The following is an 18,044-nucleotide window of genomic DNA, read 5'->3' as shown; positions in this document are numbered from 1 at the left end:
CTGCTAACCAGCCAGGCTGGGCTTGGCCCTTTCCTTGTAGAGCTTGCCCCTCCTCCTTCCCTCTTCTCTCCTCCTCTTGCCCCCAAAATAGCTCCCTGATCCTGCTGGCCAGGACCCTCCCCTGGAGGAGGTAGAGGGTGATGAGGTTGGGGGAGAGGCGGGGCATGCTGCCCAGAGCCAGGCTTTAAATCCCATCCCAGCTGGGTCACTCCACTCCCTGGCTGGAGGCACGGAAGCTCTTGGTCTGTGTACTAGTCTGTCAGGCCAGCCCACCCTGCTGCAGCCATGTCTCGGCCCCTGTCAGACCAGGATAAGAGAAAGCAAATCAGTGTGCGTGGCCTGGCTGGTGTGGAGAATGTGACTGAGCTGAAAAAGAACTTCAATCGGCACCTGCATTTCACGCTAGTCAAGGACCGCAATGTGGCCACGCCGAGAGACTACTACTTTGCGCTGGCCCACACTGTCCGAGACCACCTCGTGGGACGCTGGATCCGCACACAGCAGCACTACTATGAGAAGGACCCCAAGGTGCTACGGGGGCTCCCCGCGTGGGAAATGGGCCGTCACCAAGTGGCTGTCGCTTTCTAAGGCCTGTGCTTTCTGCAGCAAAAGGATGGCTCCGGGGAACTGGGTTTGGAGGATCTAGGAGTACCAGATGGAGTAGGTGCTGGGGGTAGGAGAAGGCCGGGGGGAGTCTCAGAGCAGGTGGGCTGCTTGCAAAGGCCTGGCCCCATCTACTCTGAGAAGGTTGGAGGGGCTGCTGTGAGGAAAAAACTGTCCTGTGGCCTGGTTTAGACCTGGGGTAGAATGACATGCCATTAATGTGTACACGGTGCAGTGTGCCTGAGCCACAGGCAGGGCGAGGCTGGAGCAGCTGGGGCGGTCAGGATCAAGTGTCTGAAGGGGTCATTGGTAAATGTCAGCAACCTAATACCACATGCCCATGGTGGGGGAGGGGTCCCGGGGACAGGAGGGGTCCAAGCTCTTGGCATGCTCATGGCTGTTGTCTATCCTCTTTGGGGTCAGAAGTTGGAAGATGAAGGGGTTCTGCCCAGACCATTCCTAGCCCTGAGTCACTGTGTGACCTTGAGCAAAGGACTTTTTTCCTCGAGGCCTTGGCCTAGCCCTTTTAGAAAACATTTGGAAGTATTTCTTTGTTTTGACTCTGATGGGCTCATGTGTGTGGAAAGGGGTTCTTTCACCTCTCCTAAGCACCTTGATCCCTAAGGCATGCCTGTCCTGTCCCATTCTTCAGATGAGAAGACTGAGGCCACAGAGGAATGATTTGACTTAGAACCGAGGCCTTACTTGTTAGACTTCTATGTTTCAGATGGTTGTTCTGACTGGAGAGAAAAATTTTGGACACAGAAGTAGGATATGCTGGCTGGTGCCAGTGACTCACACCTGTAATCCTAGCTACTTAGGAGGCTAAGAACTGAGGATCACAGTTCAAAGTCAGCCCACACCTACCCCCAGGCCCAGAGTTCAAGCCCCATGACCAAAAAAAGAAAAAAAGAAAAGGAAGTTTAAAGTCAGCCCAGGCAGGAAAGTCAGTGATTACCAAAAAGTCTGTAAGTGGAGCTGTGGCTCAAGGAAGGTAGAGCACTAGCCTTGAGCACAAAAGCTCAAGGACAGTATTCAGGCCCTGACTTCAAGCCCAAGTACTGGCACGTGTGTGCACACACACAAGTAATAATGGGATATTCTGGAACCTGGGAGCGGAGCAGGAGAGGGGGATCTCGGTGAATTTCAGTTGGTGAATGTTGGTGGATAACCTGACTACCCCCCCCCCCCTTCCCTGTCCATGTCTCTGGATAGAGGATCTACTACCTGTCTTTGGAGTTCTACATGGGACGGACACTACAGAATACCATGGTGAACCTGGCCTTAGAGAATGCCTGTGATGAAGCCACCTACCAGGTTGTGGGGAGCACTGAGGCCTGGGGCGGGGGTCTCATTGCTGATACTTGGCCTTGACTACTGCCATCCCTCCTCCTAGTTGGGCCTGGACATGGAGGAGCTGGAAGAAATTGAAGAGGATGCAGGGCTGGGCAATGGGGGCCTGGGTCGGCTGGCAGGTGAATAGGTGATCTGTGTGGGGAGGGGTGCGGGCAGAGGGCTGCTTCAGTGCTGGGTCCTGATCCCCCGCCCCTGTGTTTCTGCAGCATGCTTTCTGGACTCCATGGCGACACTGGGTCTGGCTGCCTATGGTTATGGGATCCGCTATGAATTTGGGATTTTTAATCAGAAGATCTGTGGGGGCTGGCAGGTGAGAGCCTGGGCCCTGATCTCGTTGGACCTTGGTTGTGATGCAGAAGTTCTCCTGTGTCATCTATTTCTGGATAGGTTCAGAACCTGCCACAGACTTGGGAAAACATCCTTGCTCTTCTTTCTCTGCTGGCTCCAAAGCCAGTTGGTAGCCCCTGAAATAGGTCGACCACATCTGTGAACCCCACTGGATAGTCTCCCAGACCAAGAATCCCTATATAGGATACTCCTGACCACCATTCCTGCTCTGCCGTGCCCTACCAGCTGATGGGGCTCCTGGGTTGGACACTGACTACTCTCCCCTGTCTTGCCTTTAATTTAGATGGAGGAAGCTGATGACTGGCTTCGCTATGGCAACCCCTGGGAGAAGGCCCGGCCTGAGTTCACACTGCCAGTGCACTTCTATGGCCGAGTGGAGCACACCAGCCAGGGAGCCAAGTGGATAGACACACAGGTCAGGATGAAGCAGGGAGTCGGGAGGGGGATGCTGGGGGATCTGAGTCGGTGGGGGGGGAGGGGATGCTGGGGGATCTGAGTCGGTGGGGGGGGATGCTGGGGGATCTGAGTCGGTGGGGGGGGGATGCTGGGGGATCTGAGTCGGTGGGGGGGGAGGGGGGATGCTGGGGGATCTGAGTGGGGGGGGAGGGGGATGCTGGGGGATCTGAGTCGGTGGGGGGGGGGAGGGGGATGCTGGGGATCTGAGTGGGGGGGGAGGGGGGATGCTGGGGGATCTGAGTCGGTGGGGGGGGGGGATGCTGGGGGAAGATCCGTGACAGGACAGGGGAAAGGGAGGAAGCTAGTAGAGGGAACAGGATACAAGGAAAAAACATACAGTCTATTAGACTGTGGGTTAGAAAACAGGCCCAGAGAGGCTAAGTGACTTACTCAAAACCACACAGCCAGAACCAGGAGAGCCTTGGAGTCAGGGACACAATGGGTTTAGACTAAATAATAAAGCTCAAGAGGAGGAAAGTGCTATCCTTTCTCCACCAGGGCCCCACCCCCAGCCCACTCCTTACCATAGCTAGCACAAGACATGTCAGGGGACTGTCACAGTGACTCCATGCCTGCCTGTGCATTTGACCTGGAGATCTGATGAAAACAAAGGCAACAACCCAGAAATGGGAACACAGGAGAACATTAAGGCTTCTAGAGTGAAATTGAATTGTCCAAGGTCACACACCAAGTTCCAGGGAGCCTAAAGCCGGTCCAGGCATCCATCCTAATCATCATTCAGTGGATTCTCAAACGTTTAGGCTTTCAGCATTGGGTATTCATTGCACTGTTACTCCAGAAGGGGCGGCTGGCCTGGCACAAGCACCTCTGGCTAGTAGGCCAGGAACTTGGCTCAGTCTGGCTGTGCAACCTGGCCGTGTGATATTGGATCAAGTCCCTTCCACCTCTGAGCTGCAGCTTCCTCCATGCTCCAGTCAGGGCCTCTTAGGGTTAGAGAAGGATGGTGATGCCCCTTTTAGGGTCCTTTGGAAAAGTGCAGGTGCGCTTGGCACACTGGCAACACCGAGTTCTGAGCAGCCATATATTTTTCAATTAAAAAACTTTAGCATGCCAGGCACTGGTGGCTCACGTCTGTAATCCTAGCTACTCAGGAGGCTGAGATCTGAGGATCTCAGTTCAAAGCCAGCCTGGGCAAGAAAGTCTGTGAAACTCTTATCTCCAGTAAACTACCAGAAAGCCAGAAGTGGTGCTGTAGCTCAAGTGGTAGAGTGCTAGCCTTGAGCTGAAGAGCTGAGGGACAGTGCCCAGGCCCAGAGTTCAAGCCCCACAACCGACCAAAAAACAAAAAACAAAACTTTAGCATTAGCTGGGCACCAGTGGCTCATACCTATAATCCTAGCTACTCCGGAGGCTGAGATCTGAAGATCACGGTTCAAAGTCAGCTGGTGCAGCCGGGCGCTGGTGGCTCACGCCTGTAATCCTAGCTACTCAGGAGGCTGAGATCTGAGGATCGTGGTTCAAAGCCAGCCCGGGCAGGAGAGACCGTGAGACTCCTATCTCCAATAAACCACCAGAAAACCGGAAGTGGCGCTGTAGCTCAAGTGGTAAAGTGCTCGCCTTGAGCTGAAGAGCTGAGGGACAGCGCCCAGGCTGAGTTCAAGCCCCACGACCGAAAAAAAAAAAAAAAAAAAAAGTCAGCCGGTGCAGGAAACTCTGTGAGACTCTTATCTCCAATAAACCACTAGAAAACCAGAAGTGGCACTGTGGCTCACGTAGTAGAGCTCTAGCCTTGAGATGAAGAGCTGAGGGACAGTGCCCAAACCCAGAGTTCAAGCCCCACAACCAACAACAACAACAAAAAACTTTAGCATTTTTTATTGTTATTATAAAGGTGATATACGGAGGGTTTATGGTTACATAAGTCAGGTAATGAGTATATTTCATTTTGAACAATGCAGCTGTTTGTTATTACTGTTTGCTTATTGTGAGAGGTGAAAAACGTTAGTCACTGTGAATTAGCTCTATGTTCAACCAGACATAAATCTGTGGTTTATCTGGTGTGCCTGTGCTGGCCTCAAGCTCTCCCAGCCACACTGGAGTCCAAAGTGACTTCTCATTTTTGCCCAGGCCAGGCTAGCCAACTCGTGTGTGTGTGTGTGTGTGTGTGTGTGTGTGTGTGTGAAGCATGTACACATGCCAATTCTTGCACTTGATTTCAGGGCCTTGACACTATCCCTTAAGTCTATCACTTGGGCCATACCTCTACTTCCATCTTTTTGGTGATTAATTGGAGATAAGAGCCAGGTACTTTTGGCTCACGCCTGTAATTCTAGCTACTCAGGAGGCTGAGATCTGAGGATCGCAATTCAAAGTCAGCCAGGGCAGGAAAGTCCATAAGACTCTTATCTCCAATTAACCATCAGAAAAACAGAAGAGGCACTGTGGCTCAAGTAGTAGTAGAGTGCTAGCCTTGAGCTAAAGAGCTGAGGGACAACATTCAAGCCCCAGCACCACCAAAAAAAGTCTCATGAACTTTTCTACCTGGGATGGCTTTGAACTGGGACCCTCAGATTTCAGGCTCCTGATTATAGGCATGTACTTGCAACTCTTGTCACACTTCCTCTTCCCCTAATCCTCAGAACATTCTTTTTGTTGTTGTTGTTGGTCATGGAGCTTGAACTCTGGGCCTGCGCGCTGTCCCTCAGCTCTTCAGCTCAAGGCAAGTGCTCTACCACTTGAGCCACAGCACCACTTCTGGTTTTCTGGTAGTTTATTGAGTCTCACAGACTTTCTTGCCTGAGCTGGCTTTGAACAGCGATCCTCAGATCTCAGCCTCTTGAGTAGCTAGGATTACAGATGTGAGCCCCCAGCACCAGCTCAGAACATTCTAACAAGACGGGAGTTGATGTATTGGGAATCAATATTGGGAATGTTCCCTTTTTATACATGAGGTCCAGTTGTGCAGTTTTCTCCTGTGTACCAGCTAGTAAACACTAGTGTTAGGACTGAAACCCAGGCTTGGGAGCTGGTAGCAGGCATTGACAATGCCTGGACTTCCAGCCCTGCAGGTGAGGGAGATCCTAGGAGTCAGACACAGGCAGTTGCCCAGGGCTGGTCTCCTGGCAGCTTGTCCAGCTCATCACACAGGGTGTCTCCCACAGGTGGTATTGGCCATGCCCTATGACACTCCTGTGCCTGGATACCGCAATAATGTTGTCAACACCATGCGCCTCTGGTCAGCCAAGGCTCCCAACGACTTCAACCTCAAGGACTGTGAGTTTCCATTGGTGGAGAGCAGCCCCACTTACCTCCTACCTGGCCTGTGCCCATTCTGATGCTGTCTTCATTTTGTCCCACAGTTAATGTCGGTGGCTATATCCAGGCTGTGCTGGACCGGAATCTGGCTGAGAACATCTCTCGTGTCTTGTACCCCAACGATAATGTGCGTTGCCCTTTGGGCTGGGCGTGGAAGCCTGAGTCTTTGGGAGATGGTCAGGGGACTGAGGGGGGGACATTTGCTGCTCCCCTACTCACTTCTATGGCCTGGACCTGTGGACCCTGTTTTCTCTCCCACCTTCCCAGTGTCCTTTGAGTAGGAGAGGCCTGAGTCCTGAGGAAAGAAGATTAGGATGAGATATTGCTTAGCTTTTTCTCTCAAGGCTGGTGCTCTACCATTTGAACCACACTTCTACTTCTGGATATTTTTTGTTTTTTAGTTGGTTTATTTTTTGCTTATATGGTATAATGAAATCGAACCCTCGAACCCAGGATCTCATGAATGCTAAGCCAGCATACTACCACTAAGCCACATTCCTAGCCTTGGATTTTTTTTTTTTTTTGGCTAGTTAACTGAAGATAAGTCTTTTGGATTTGTCTGCCCAGGCTGGCTTTGAAACTGGATCATCAGATCTCTGCTTCCTGAGTAGCTAGGATTATAGACATGAGCTACCAGTGTCCAGCAGAATGGAGTATTTCTTTTCTGTCTTTTCTTTTTTGGTACTGGGGATTGAACCCAGCACTTGCCAGGCAAGTGCTTTGCTACTAGGCTACACTCCAGCCCAAGAATGGAGGTGTTTTGTTTTTTGTTTTTGTTTTTTTGTCTGTCTGTCATGGGACTTGAACTCTGGACCTGGGCGCTGTTCCTGAGCCCTTCAGCTCAAAGCTAGTGCTCTACTACTTTAAGCCACAGTGCCACTTCCGGTTTTCTGATGGTTAATTGGAGATAGTCTCATGGACTTTCCTGCCCAGGCTGGGTTTGAACTACAATCCTCAGATCTCAGCCTCCTGTGTAGCTAGGATGACAGGTAAAGTCACCAGCGCCCAGCTAGAATGGAGTATTTAGAAGGGACTTTTCTGGCACCTCCATAATGTCCCTGTTTCTGACACCATCTCCCATGATTACTAATTAATGGGGACAAAAACCCTGGGTCTTGGAAGCAGGGAAAGTTTAGTGTTCTGAGTCCTAGTAAGTGAGATCTATTCTGGCCACACCCACAGCAACATTAGATCCCACCCCTGCTGTCCTTACTCCACGCTGCCTTTACTCCATGCTGCCTTGCTCTCTCAACTAGTTCTTTGAGGGGAAGGAGCTGCGGCTGAAGCAGGAGTACTTCGTAGTGGCTGCCACCCTCCAGGACATCATCCGGCGCTTCAAATCTTCCAAGTTCGGTTGCCGGGATCCTGTGCGCACAAACTTCGATGCCTTCCCGGATAAGGTACGGTGCCAGAGGGACTGGAGTGTCCCATTGGCCCTCCGGACTCGCCTGCCCCACTTTATAGACAAGGATGTGGAAACCGGCAGTATGGAGGTGACATGCTCAAGGTTTTTAACCAATATGCACATAGCACTTGAGCCTTCCTCCTCCATCCACTACCCTCTGCCCCTGAGGGCCCCTCCCCCCCCCTCCCCCAGGAGCTCTGAAGGGAAACCATAATGTTTGCTTTGGGCCCAGGCTGACTCCCAGCCCCCTTGCCTACAGGTGGCCATCCAGCTTAATGACACCCACCCCTCCTTGGCCATCCCTGAGCTGATGAGAATTCTGGTGGACCTGGAACGGCTGGACTGGGACAAGGTGGGCTTTGGGATTCCTCTACCTTTGTTTGAACTGCTCTGTCTTGGGATGGGAAGGGAATGAGGCTGGGAGTCCTCAAACCCAGCTCTGCAGGGGCAGAACACAGGGCTTGTAGAGTCTTAGGTTTCAGGCCTTCTACCCTGACTCCCCGCCCTCTGAGCCAGGCCTGGGACGTGACAGTGAAGACCTGTGCCTATACCAACCACACGGTGCTGCCCGAGGCCCTGGAGCGCTGGCCTGTGCACCTCATGGAGACGCTGCTGCCCCGGCACCTGCAGATCATCTACGAGATCAACCAGCGATTCCTTAATGTGAGTCTTGAGGGCCTGTGGTGGGCAGGTGTGCAATGGGCCCCAGAGTAGGTGCATGGAAGGGGTGTCCCTTAGGAGCTTGAGCCTTAAGGTGTGGGGAAGACTGAGGGGTATGAAGTTGATCTGTGCTTTTGGGGGTCCTGATCCTATTCTGTTTCTCTGGGCGCAGAGAGTGGCAGCTGCATTCCCAGGGGATGTGGACCGGCTCCGGCGCATGTCACTCGTGGAGGAGGGTGCAGTGAAACGCATCAACATGGCACACCTGTGCATTGCGGGCTCGCATGCAGTCAATGGTGTAGCTCGTATCCACTCGGAGATCCTCAAGAAGACCATGTGAGCCCTCCTTCCAGGCCCTGCTTCTCCAGGCTCTGCCTACAGCTTCTCAGCCTCACACGTCCTGCTTCTTCATCACCTGGACCCTTTATGGTCTCCTCCCACTGGCCCCTCCCACACATAACCTGTTTTGAGAGCACTATAGTCCTTTCCATCCGGTATAGTTATATGTACTGTTACACTCCAGTTAACCTCTCCCCCCCCCTTTTTTTTTTGTGCAGGGTCTGGGGCTTGAACACAGGGTCCTGCTATTGTCCATGAGACTTTTTGCTCAAGGCTACCACTTGAGTCACAGCTCCATTTTCGCATTTTAGTAATTAATTGGAGATAGGAGTCTTGCAGACTTTCCTATGGGGGGGCTGGCTTTGAAACATGATTCTCAAATCTCAGCCTCTTGAGTAGCTAGGATTACAGGTGTAAGCCATCAGCACCCGGCTCCCAGTTAACCGCTTTTTTACACAACAGTCTCTACTTCTCCCATTTCTGCATCCCATCTCCCAGGCCCCCTGGAAAGGAAGGAAACTAGAGTAGGGCCCCCGGGAGGAGGTTCCTACAGGGGTGAGTGGTGACCCTCGCTCAATCCCATGCTGCAGCTTCAAGGACTTCTATGAACTGGAGCCTCATAAGTTCCAGAATAAGACCAATGGCATCACCCCTCGGCGCTGGCTGGTTCTGTGCAACCCTGGCCTGGCAGAGGTCATTGCTGAGGTGAGAGGCCACTGTATCACTGCAGGGATCTGCTGCATACAGTTGGGTGGGTAGCTCACTGTATAGGTACTCCCAGCTGAGGATTGCAATACAGTTGTGTTCTCCAATCCTGACATCCCCCTGGAAGAGAGGATATGGGTGTATAAGTGTGCCTCACAGGATAATAGAGGCTTTACCTACAGAGGCCAACCTCCTGTTGGAGATCAGAGTCTTAAAGGGAAGGTGTCATCCCTAAATCAGGTTAGTGGGGAAGAGGAAGAGGGTAGAAGTCAGGAGGCCTACTGGTGGGGAGGGTCAGGTGGGACCAGCCATCAGAGCTCAGAGATGCGAGGGAGGGGAGGCGGACACGGATGCACCATGCCCTGTCCCTAGCGCAGTCCCTGAAGTGGAGGCACCCTGCTGACCTGGAAAGGGAACCCTCTGTGCCCAGGGAGGGAGCAGGCATGACTAAACACTGCCTTTCCACAGCGCATTGGGGAGGAGTACATCTCAGACCTGGACCAGCTGCGGAAACTGCTCTCCTATGTGGACGATGAAGCTTTCATCAGGGATGTGGCCAAAGTGAAGCAGGTGTGGAATGCAACCTGGGATACCATGCCAAGGCCCTATATCTGGGTCAGGAATGGTAGCAAGAGCACATCTCTCTTGCCAGCCCCAGGCACTGGTAGAATCTTCCTGGAGTGGGTTGTGGAAGGCGGTATCTGATCTCACTGGGCGAGTGCTGACATCCATTAACAATGTCTGCCCTGGTACAGAGGTGGAGGACGGTAGCGATGGAGCTTCCTATTACCTACCTTCCTGGGCCTGAGTGAAGGGAAATCAGTGATTGGGTAGAGTTTCTGAAGCGAAGCTCATTGGTGAGCCCTGTGCCTCTCCTACCTACAGGAAAACAAGTTGAAGTTCTCTGCATACCTGGAGAGAGAATACAAAGTCCAAATCAACCCCAACTCCCTCTTCGATGTCCAGGTGAAGCGGATTCATGAATACAAACGTCAGCTCCTCAATTGCCTTCACGTCATCACCCTGTACAATCGTGAGTGGCTGGGACTGCATTCGTTTCAGTCCTCACTTCCACCCACCTCCCCCCACACTGCCTGATCGGTATTTCTTTGTGCCTAGTGACCACTCTTAGGACATGAAAGTAGTATCTCATTTCATAGATGGACAAACTGAATCTCAGGAGGAAGTCACAGGCACAGAACAAGTGACAGCCTAAGCCAGGGCAGCCCATCTCAGACCCTGCCTGGCTGTCTTGGGTGCTTTTTGGAGCCACTGCTGGAGGGCAAATGCTGGTTGGCTTGAAGCTTCTCTTCTCTTCTCCACAGGGATCAAGAGAGAGCCCAATAAGTTTGTTGTGCCTCGGACTGTGATGATCGGAGGCAAGGTGAGAAGCTGCATACAGGTTGGGCTCTGAGCCTTGGACATGTGGGTCCAGGGCTGGGCAGTAGCACTGACCCTAGACTGTGCTCCACAGGCCGCACCCGGGTACCACATGGCAAAGATGATCATCAAGCTTATCACTGCAATCGGGGATGTGGTGAACCACGACCCGGTGGTGGGAGACCGCCTCCGTGTGATCTTCCTGGAGAACTACCGAGTCTCACTGGCTGAGAAAGGTGGGCACTGCCATGGGCCCTATCCCAGGGGAGGCATTAGCTTTCCTTTTATTTACTTATTTATTTTGAGGTACTGGGGTTTGAACTTTGCACCTGTCAGGCAGGCACTCTGCTGCTTCAGCCACATTTCTAGCCCTTTTGCTCTGTGCTTTCTTTTTAAAAAATTTTTTTTAATTTACTAGTCCTGAACTTTAGCTCAGAGCCTGGGCAGGGATACCTGCGCTTCTTTTGCTCAAGTCTAGATAGGGCTCTACCACTTGAGCCACAGCTCCACTTCTGACATAATTGGAGATAAGAGTCTCATAGACTTTCCTACCTAGGCTGGCTTCAAACCACAATCCTCAGATCTCATCATCCTTAGTAACTAGGATTGCAGGCAGGAGCCACTCAGCTTTGCTGTTTGTGAGATAGGGTTTTGCTTTCTATCCAGGCCTACCTGGACTGAGATCCTCCTATTAGCTGTGGTTCAAGTGGCAGAGTACTAGCCTTGAGCAAAAGAAACTCAGGGACAGTGCCTAGGCCTTGAGTTTAAGCCCCAGGACTGGCAAAAAGAAAAAAAAAAAAAGAAAAAGAGATGGTGGGAGGAAGACTAGATTGGTGGCAGCAGAGGGGAGGTTGAGTTTGGCTATGTGCAGAACCAACCTCACCCAGTATGGCAGGACCACCCCAAAGCTGACCCTTCCCCCCACCCCCACCTCTGCCTTACAGTGATCCCAGCGGCCGACCTCTCCGAGCAGATCTCCACTGCAGGCACTGAGGCCTCAGGCACAGGCAACATGAAGTTCATGCTCAATGGGGCTCTGACCATTGGCACCATGGATGGGGCCAATGTGGAAATGGCAGAAGAGGCAGGAGAACAGAATTTCTTCATCTTTGGCATGCGCGTGGAGGACGTAGAAAGGCTTGACCAGAGAGGGTATGGGTCAAAGTTCAGGGTTCCTGGGCAGGAGGAACCAAAGTATAGCTGCTAGAGGGGCCTGGGCTGGGAGAGGCTTACCTGGAATGCCTGAACAAAGGTCTTAGCAGTGGCCGTCAGGATTCTGGAAAACTTGAGAGTTAGCAAATAAAGGTAATAAAATGGAAAAAGAAAGAAGTGACAGAAGCAAAGAAAAATAAGGGAAAATTATATCTATCCTAAGGGATAATGTTCTGAAATTAGAAGCGAAGTTAAATCATTAGCTTCCTGAATAGCCTTGTCACAAGGGAAAAAATGGACATGGTGTTTGCAATTCTACTTGTGACTTGAAACATAAATCTTCAGAGTAGACATTTTTCCTACATTTTAACACACATACATATAAATAATACATAAAATATATTTATTTACTTGTGCGGTCCTGAGGCTTGAATTCAGGGCCTGGGCACTGTCCTGAGCTTCTTTTGCTCAAGGCTAGCATTCTACCACTTGAGCCACAGCGCCACTTCCGGCTTTTTTTCTTTTTGCTTATGTGGTGCTGAGGAATTGAACCCAGGGCCTCATGCATGCAAGGCAAGTGCTCTACCGCTGAGCCACCTTCCCAGCCCATTCCATTATTATTTTTTGTGATGGTAGTGGGGCTTGAATTCAGGGTGTGGGCTTCCCTTAGTTTGTTCAAGGCTGGTGCTCTATTACTTGAGCCACAGCTCTACTTCTGGTTCTTTAATGATTGATTGCAAATAAGAATCTCACAGACCTCACAGACTTTCTTTTTTCTTTTTCTTTTTTATTTTTTTTTGGGTCCTGTTGTGGGCCTGAACTCTGGGCCTGGGCGCTGTCCCTCAGTTCTTCAGCTCAAGGCTAGTGCTCTACCACTTGAGTCACAGCGCCACTTCTGGCTTTTTTTTTTCTGTTTATGTGGTGCTGAGGAATCGAACCAAGGACCTCATGTATGCGAGGCAAGCACTCTACCACTGAGCCACCTTCCCAGCCCAGACTTTCTTGCCAGGGCTGGCTTTAAACCATAATCCTCAGATCTCAGCCTCCTGAGTAATTAGGATTACAGGTGTGAGCCACCAGTACCCAGCTCTAAAACTTATTTAAAATTTTTTTTTTAGTAATAAAGGTAACACATACTCATTGAGAAATAGAAAACAACAGACTCAAGTAACTACCATGTATAACTTCACACCCAGATTTATAGTCACAGCTCTCTTTTTATGTATATTCTTGTTTATATGTATATATTTGTACAGTTGTATTATATGTATAGGAGCATATTTCACTTTTTGTGTGTGTATGCCAGTACTGGGGCTTGAATGTAGGATATGAGAGCTGTCCCTCAGCTTTTCCTTTTTTCTTTTCTTTTTTTTTTTTTTTTTTTGGGTCCGGTCGTGGGGCCTGAACTCTGGGCCTGAGCGCTGTCTCTCAGCTTTTCAGCTCAAGGCTAGTGCTCTACCACTTGAGCCACAGCGCCACTTCCGGCTTTTTTCTTTTTGCTTATATGGTGCTGAGGAATCGAACCCAGGGCCTCATGCATGCAAGGCAAACGCTCTACCAGTGAGCCACTTTCCCAGCCCCTTTTCTTTTTTTTTTTTTGGGCCCGGTCATGGGGCCTGAACTCTGGGCCTGGGCGCTGTCCCTCAGCTCTTCAGCTCAAGGCTAGCACTCTACCACTTGAGCCACAGCGCCACTTCCGGCTTTTGTCTTATGTGGTGCTGAGGAATCGAACCCAGGGCCTCGAGCATGCAAGACAAGTGCTCTACCACTGAGCCACCTTCCCAGCCCCCCTTTTCTTTTTTTTTGTAACTATCTTGGGCTTGAACTCTGGGCCTTGGTGCTGTTTCTGAGGTTTTGTGCACAAGATTAGCATCTACCCCACAATGCCACTTGTTTTTTTGGTAGTTAATTAGAGATAAATGTCTCATGAGTTTTACTGTGCAGGCTAGATTTAAACCACAATCCTCAGATCTCAGCTCCCTGAGTAGCTAGGATTACAGGTATGAGACACCTACCAGCTTTTTCACTAAAGGATAGTACTCTACCACTTGAGCCACACCTTCATTTCCAGCTTTTTGATGGTTAGAATCTCAGACTTTCTTGCCAAAGCTGATCTTGAACCTTGAACCTATATTTCTTCCCAAGTAGCTAGGATTACAGACATGAGCCACCAGAGCCCAGCATGAGCCACCAAGGCCCAGCTGTATTTACAGTTTTAAGAGATTAGGAATAATATATATAATTTTGAATGCCAATACCTTACTTGACATCATTCATCTTTTAACAAAATTTAAGTGTTTTTATAGTATTCTGTCCTATCAACATGCCATATTATTTAATCAGTGCCATATGATTGGACATTAAGATTGATTTTTCTCTGCTGTTAGTCTAAGTATTGCTGCAGTGAGAGCTTTTTACATCTGTGTGCAAGTATCTGATTATTTCCTTAAGAGAATGACGAGAAGGAGGATATTTTGGTATCAAAAAGAAGGAGTGCTTAAGACTCTGACACAGATTGCCAAGTTGCTTTCTGGAAGGTCAGTACCAGGGGCCTTGAATTCAAACTGTTTTATTGCTAAAAAGAAAGAAAAGAAAGGAAGAAAAGTCAGTACCAGGTTTTGCTTCTACCAACAGATTTAAAGTGCTGGCATTTGATGCTGAAAGGAATTTCTCCTATGAGCCAGGCATGGGCTGTATAGTGGTGGTCCTGAAATCCCAAATGCTCAGGAGGTGGAGGCAGGGGCACCCTGAAAATTGTGAGGATCATGAGTTTGCCCAGGCTGGGATCAAACTCAGCCAGATCTCTATCTCAAAAACCAAAATACAAATAAAAGGGCTGGGACTGTAGCTTAGTGGTAGAGCACCTGATGAGCATGTAAAAGTCCTTGGGTTCAATCTTCAGTACAAAAAAAAAGCCAGAAGCTAGTGGCCCATGCCTGTAGCTACTCAAGAGGCTGAGATCTGAGGATTGCATTTCAAAGTCAGCCTGGGCAGGAAAATCCATGAGATTCTTCTTTTTGTTGTTGTTGTTGTTGTTAGTTGTGGGACTTGAACTCTAGTCTTGGGCGCTGTTCCTGCGCAATTCAGCTCAAGGCGAGTGCTCTACCGCTTGAGCTATAACGCCACTTCCGGTTTCCTTGTGGAAAGTCTCATGGACTTTCCTGGCTTGGAACCATATCCTCAGATCTCAGCCTCCTCAGTAGCTAGGATTACAGGTGTGAGCCACTGGTGCCCAGCTTCCTTGAGACTCTTATCTCTAATTAATCACAGAAAAAGCCAGAAGTAGTGCTGTGGCTCAAGTGGTAAAATGCTAGCTTTGAAAAAAAGAGCTTATGGGGCTGGCTCAGTAGTAGAGCGCTTGCCTTGCAAGCCTAAGGCCCTGGGTTCGATTCCTCAGCACCACATAAGCAAAAAGAAAAAAGCCAGAAGTGGCGCTGTGGCTCAAGCAGTAGAGCGCTAGCCTTGAGCTGAAGAGCTGAGGGACAGCCCCCAGGCCCAGAGTTCAGGCCCCACGACCAACAAAAATAAATAAAAATAAAAAAAAGAAAGAAGAAAAAAGAGCTTAGTGACAGTACCCAGGACCAGAGTTCAAAGCCCAGGACAGGAAAAAAAAAAAAAAGGAACCCTGACATATTTTGATCCAGGCTCACATACTCAGCACTAGGCATTAGCACAATTCTGGCTGCTGAAGGGAGACTGGGCTGAGGGATCAGATGGGGAACCAGTGTAGGAGCTGATACCTGAAGGAGAGTGTCTGGTCACCTGAAGCGGGCCAATGCGGGGGAGCTGGAGGAAGCCTTGGTTTCTGATTAGAAGACAATAGAGGAAGGGTGGTGACTCGGTGATGGGGGGGGCAGGCTGGCCTTGTGCAGAGGTTTTTTGTTTTTGATACTGATACTGGGGTCTGAACATGAAGCTTCAGGCTTGCTAAGCAAGAACTCAAGGCATACTTGAGCCACACTTCTGGCTGCCCTCAAACTTTTTTTTTTTTGGTCAGTCGTGGGGTTTGAACTCTGGGCCTGGGCACTGTCCCTCAGCTTTTCAGCCCAAGACTAGCACTCTACCACTTGAGCCACAGCACCACTTCAGGCTTTTTCTGCTTATGTGGTGCTGAGGAATTGAACCTAGGGCCTCATGCATGCAGGGCAAGCACTACCACTGAGCACCTTCCCAGCCTGCCCGCAAACTTTCAATCCTCCTGCCTTAGCCTCCCAAGTTCAGGGATTAAAGACATGCACCACACCTCCCTGGCCTTTGGGAAGGGTTTTAATCTGAAGTCTGGGGGGACAGTCGTAGTGCCTCAGAAAGTGGGGACATACCTGAGGGTGTTACGTTGGGGATGGGAGAGAAAAGTCATGTGTGGAGTTCTTTCTTTTCTTTTTCTGGCGGTGCTGGGGATGGAACCCTAGAGCTTTGCAGATGCTTGGCAAGTGCTCCACCACTGAGCCACAGCCCAGCCCAATACATGCACAGAGGAAACCCACTGGTGATGTGTAGTAGGAAGAGCCCTGTTTGGGGGCCTTGGCTTTGAGATTCACTTTTCTGTCCCTTCTAGGCCAGTTTCCTCACCCACAAAGTGACTGTAGAAAAGAGAGAGGACTATTAGAGAAGGATTTCCAGGCTTAGACTCTGAGGCTTAGGGCTGGGATTTTCTCTAGAGGAGGAGCAGGTTGTTGACCCCAGCTCTATCCTGGCAGGTACAACGCCCAGGAATACTATGACCGCATTCCTGAGCTTCGGCAGATCATCGAGCAGCTGAGCAGTGGCTTCTTCTCCCCCAAACAGCCCGACTTATTCAAGGACATTGTCAACATGCTCATGCACCATGACCGGTGAGCAGGCTGGCCAGGCAACCGTGCAAGATGGCTGTTGGGCCTAGACAAGCATCAGGAGGGTGTGGGGAGGCTCAACAGGGGTGCTGGGGTGCTAGGCATTTGTGGTCAGGCTCTTTTGGAAGCAGCGACATTCTCAGGGCCCCAGCTGCCCATAGAGCTTCCTGTCTTTCTTTCCCACTTCAGGTTTAAAGTCTTTGCAGATTATGAAGAATACATTAAGTGCCAGGAGAAAGTCAGTGCTTTGTATAAGGTGAGAGATCCCAAACTTGGGCTTGGCAGGACTTGAGTGGCTCTGGCCTGGGTTGAGGCAGAAGGTGGGGACCCTGTTGGCGGAGTGAACCCAGAGCTCCCCTTTGGCTTATAGAACCCAAGAGAATGGACAAGGATGGTCATCCGGAACATAGCCACCTCGGGCAAGTTCTCTAGCGACCGCACCATTGCCCAGTATGCCCGGGAGATCTGGGGCGTGGAGCCTTCCTACCAGCGCCTGCCAGCCCCTGATGAGAAGATCTGAACTCCTAGGCCAAACCCCAAACCTGCCCTGGTGTCTGTTTGCAATCCTTTGGGCCAACTCCATCCAGCTCCTCTTCCAGAGGGTGGGAGCCTGGAGTTGGGTCTCTACGCCCTTTCCTGGAACCCTCATTTGTCCAGTGTGATCGAGGAACACTGTCCCCTTCCTATCTGACCAGCTGTACCCACTTCCAATAAATTGACTCTCCTTGGGAGCTTCTTTACTCTTCTTTCTTTTGGGAAATATTTTTAGCCTTTGGCGAGCCCAACAGCTGCAGCAAAATCACCCCCTTGTCCCCCACACCCTGGCAGGTGCGTCCTCTGCAGGGAAGGGGAGAGGCGGCCCTGGGGCGTGGCCTGGGACTTGGTCCCTTTTCCAGAGTCGCCCTCCACGCCTCTCTTACCAGTGCTGTGTCCATACTAGGTCAGCGGCCAGCCTGGCTGGCTGGGGGCGGGGCATCGGCCTGGGTGGGGCCCGCTCAGGCTGGAAGAGGGGACTTGGGCTGAGGCCTCGGGACTGGGGAGGATGCACGCTATCTAGGGAGGGGTGCAGGAGGGGGCCGGCCTACAGATGCTTGGCACCTTCTTGACTCCTCCCCTAACCCCGCCCCACTGCGGCGTTTTTAGGGTCTCCTAGCAGGTGGCTATGGTTCAGTCTAAAATCGGGGGAGGTCCAGGACAGGGGGAGAGTCACAGACCGAGCGACGCCCCCGCCCAATTATGGGGAAACAGGATCAGAAATGGCCTGTTTCTGGGTCCCTCGTTCCTGCGGTGCCGGGGAGATCTGCCTCCCGGCCCGAGGCGGGGACGCTTGGGGCCGCTGGTTTCAGAGTGAGTGTGTTTGAACCCCAATGGCCGGAAACTGTTACTGCTTCCCCCAGGCAGGGCTTGTGGGGACCCCAACTGCCTGCGGCTGCCCCTCCCAGGGTCCTCCTCGCCTTGGCCCAGGCCTCCAGTCCCCGCCACCCCCCCCCCCCGCCCCGTTCCCAGACGTGGGGCTAGTTCTGCAGGTAGCGACG

At 51.1% G+C, this 18,044-nt stretch overlaps 1 protein-coding gene across 1 annotated transcript; it reads left to right on the top strand.

Moving 5' to 3' along the window:
* The first annotated feature begins 208 nt into the window (after window positions 1–208).
* Pygm (glycogen phosphorylase, muscle associated) lies at window positions 209–17,255 on the top strand. The gene is made up of 20 exons (XM_042675920.1): window positions 209–528; window positions 1,819–1,920; window positions 2,000–2,078; window positions 2,166–2,269; window positions 2,591–2,722; window positions 5,886–5,997; window positions 6,084–6,166; window positions 7,296–7,439; window positions 7,704–7,796; window positions 7,961–8,107; window positions 8,277–8,440; window positions 9,034–9,148; window positions 9,617–9,718; window positions 10,034–10,181; window positions 10,474–10,532; window positions 10,623–10,764; window positions 11,473–11,680; window positions 16,378–16,512; window positions 16,699–16,765; window positions 16,880–17,255. The coding sequence occupies exons 1-20, from the start codon at window positions 286–288 to the stop codon at window positions 17,027–17,029; spliced, it is 2,529 nt and encodes an 842-aa protein (XP_042531854.1). The 5' UTR covers window positions 209–285; the 3' UTR covers window positions 17,030–17,255.
* Window positions 17,256–18,044: the final 789 nt, after the last annotated feature.

This window comes from Dipodomys spectabilis, unplaced genomic scaffold, assembly GCF_019054845.1.
Source record: "Dipodomys spectabilis isolate Male_0828 unplaced genomic scaffold, ASM1905484v1 ptg000030l, whole genome shotgun sequence".
Taxonomy (NCBI): Eukaryota; Metazoa; Chordata; class Mammalia; order Rodentia; family Heteromyidae; genus Dipodomys; species Dipodomys spectabilis.
This window is presented reverse-complemented; position numbering and strand designations above follow the sequence as displayed.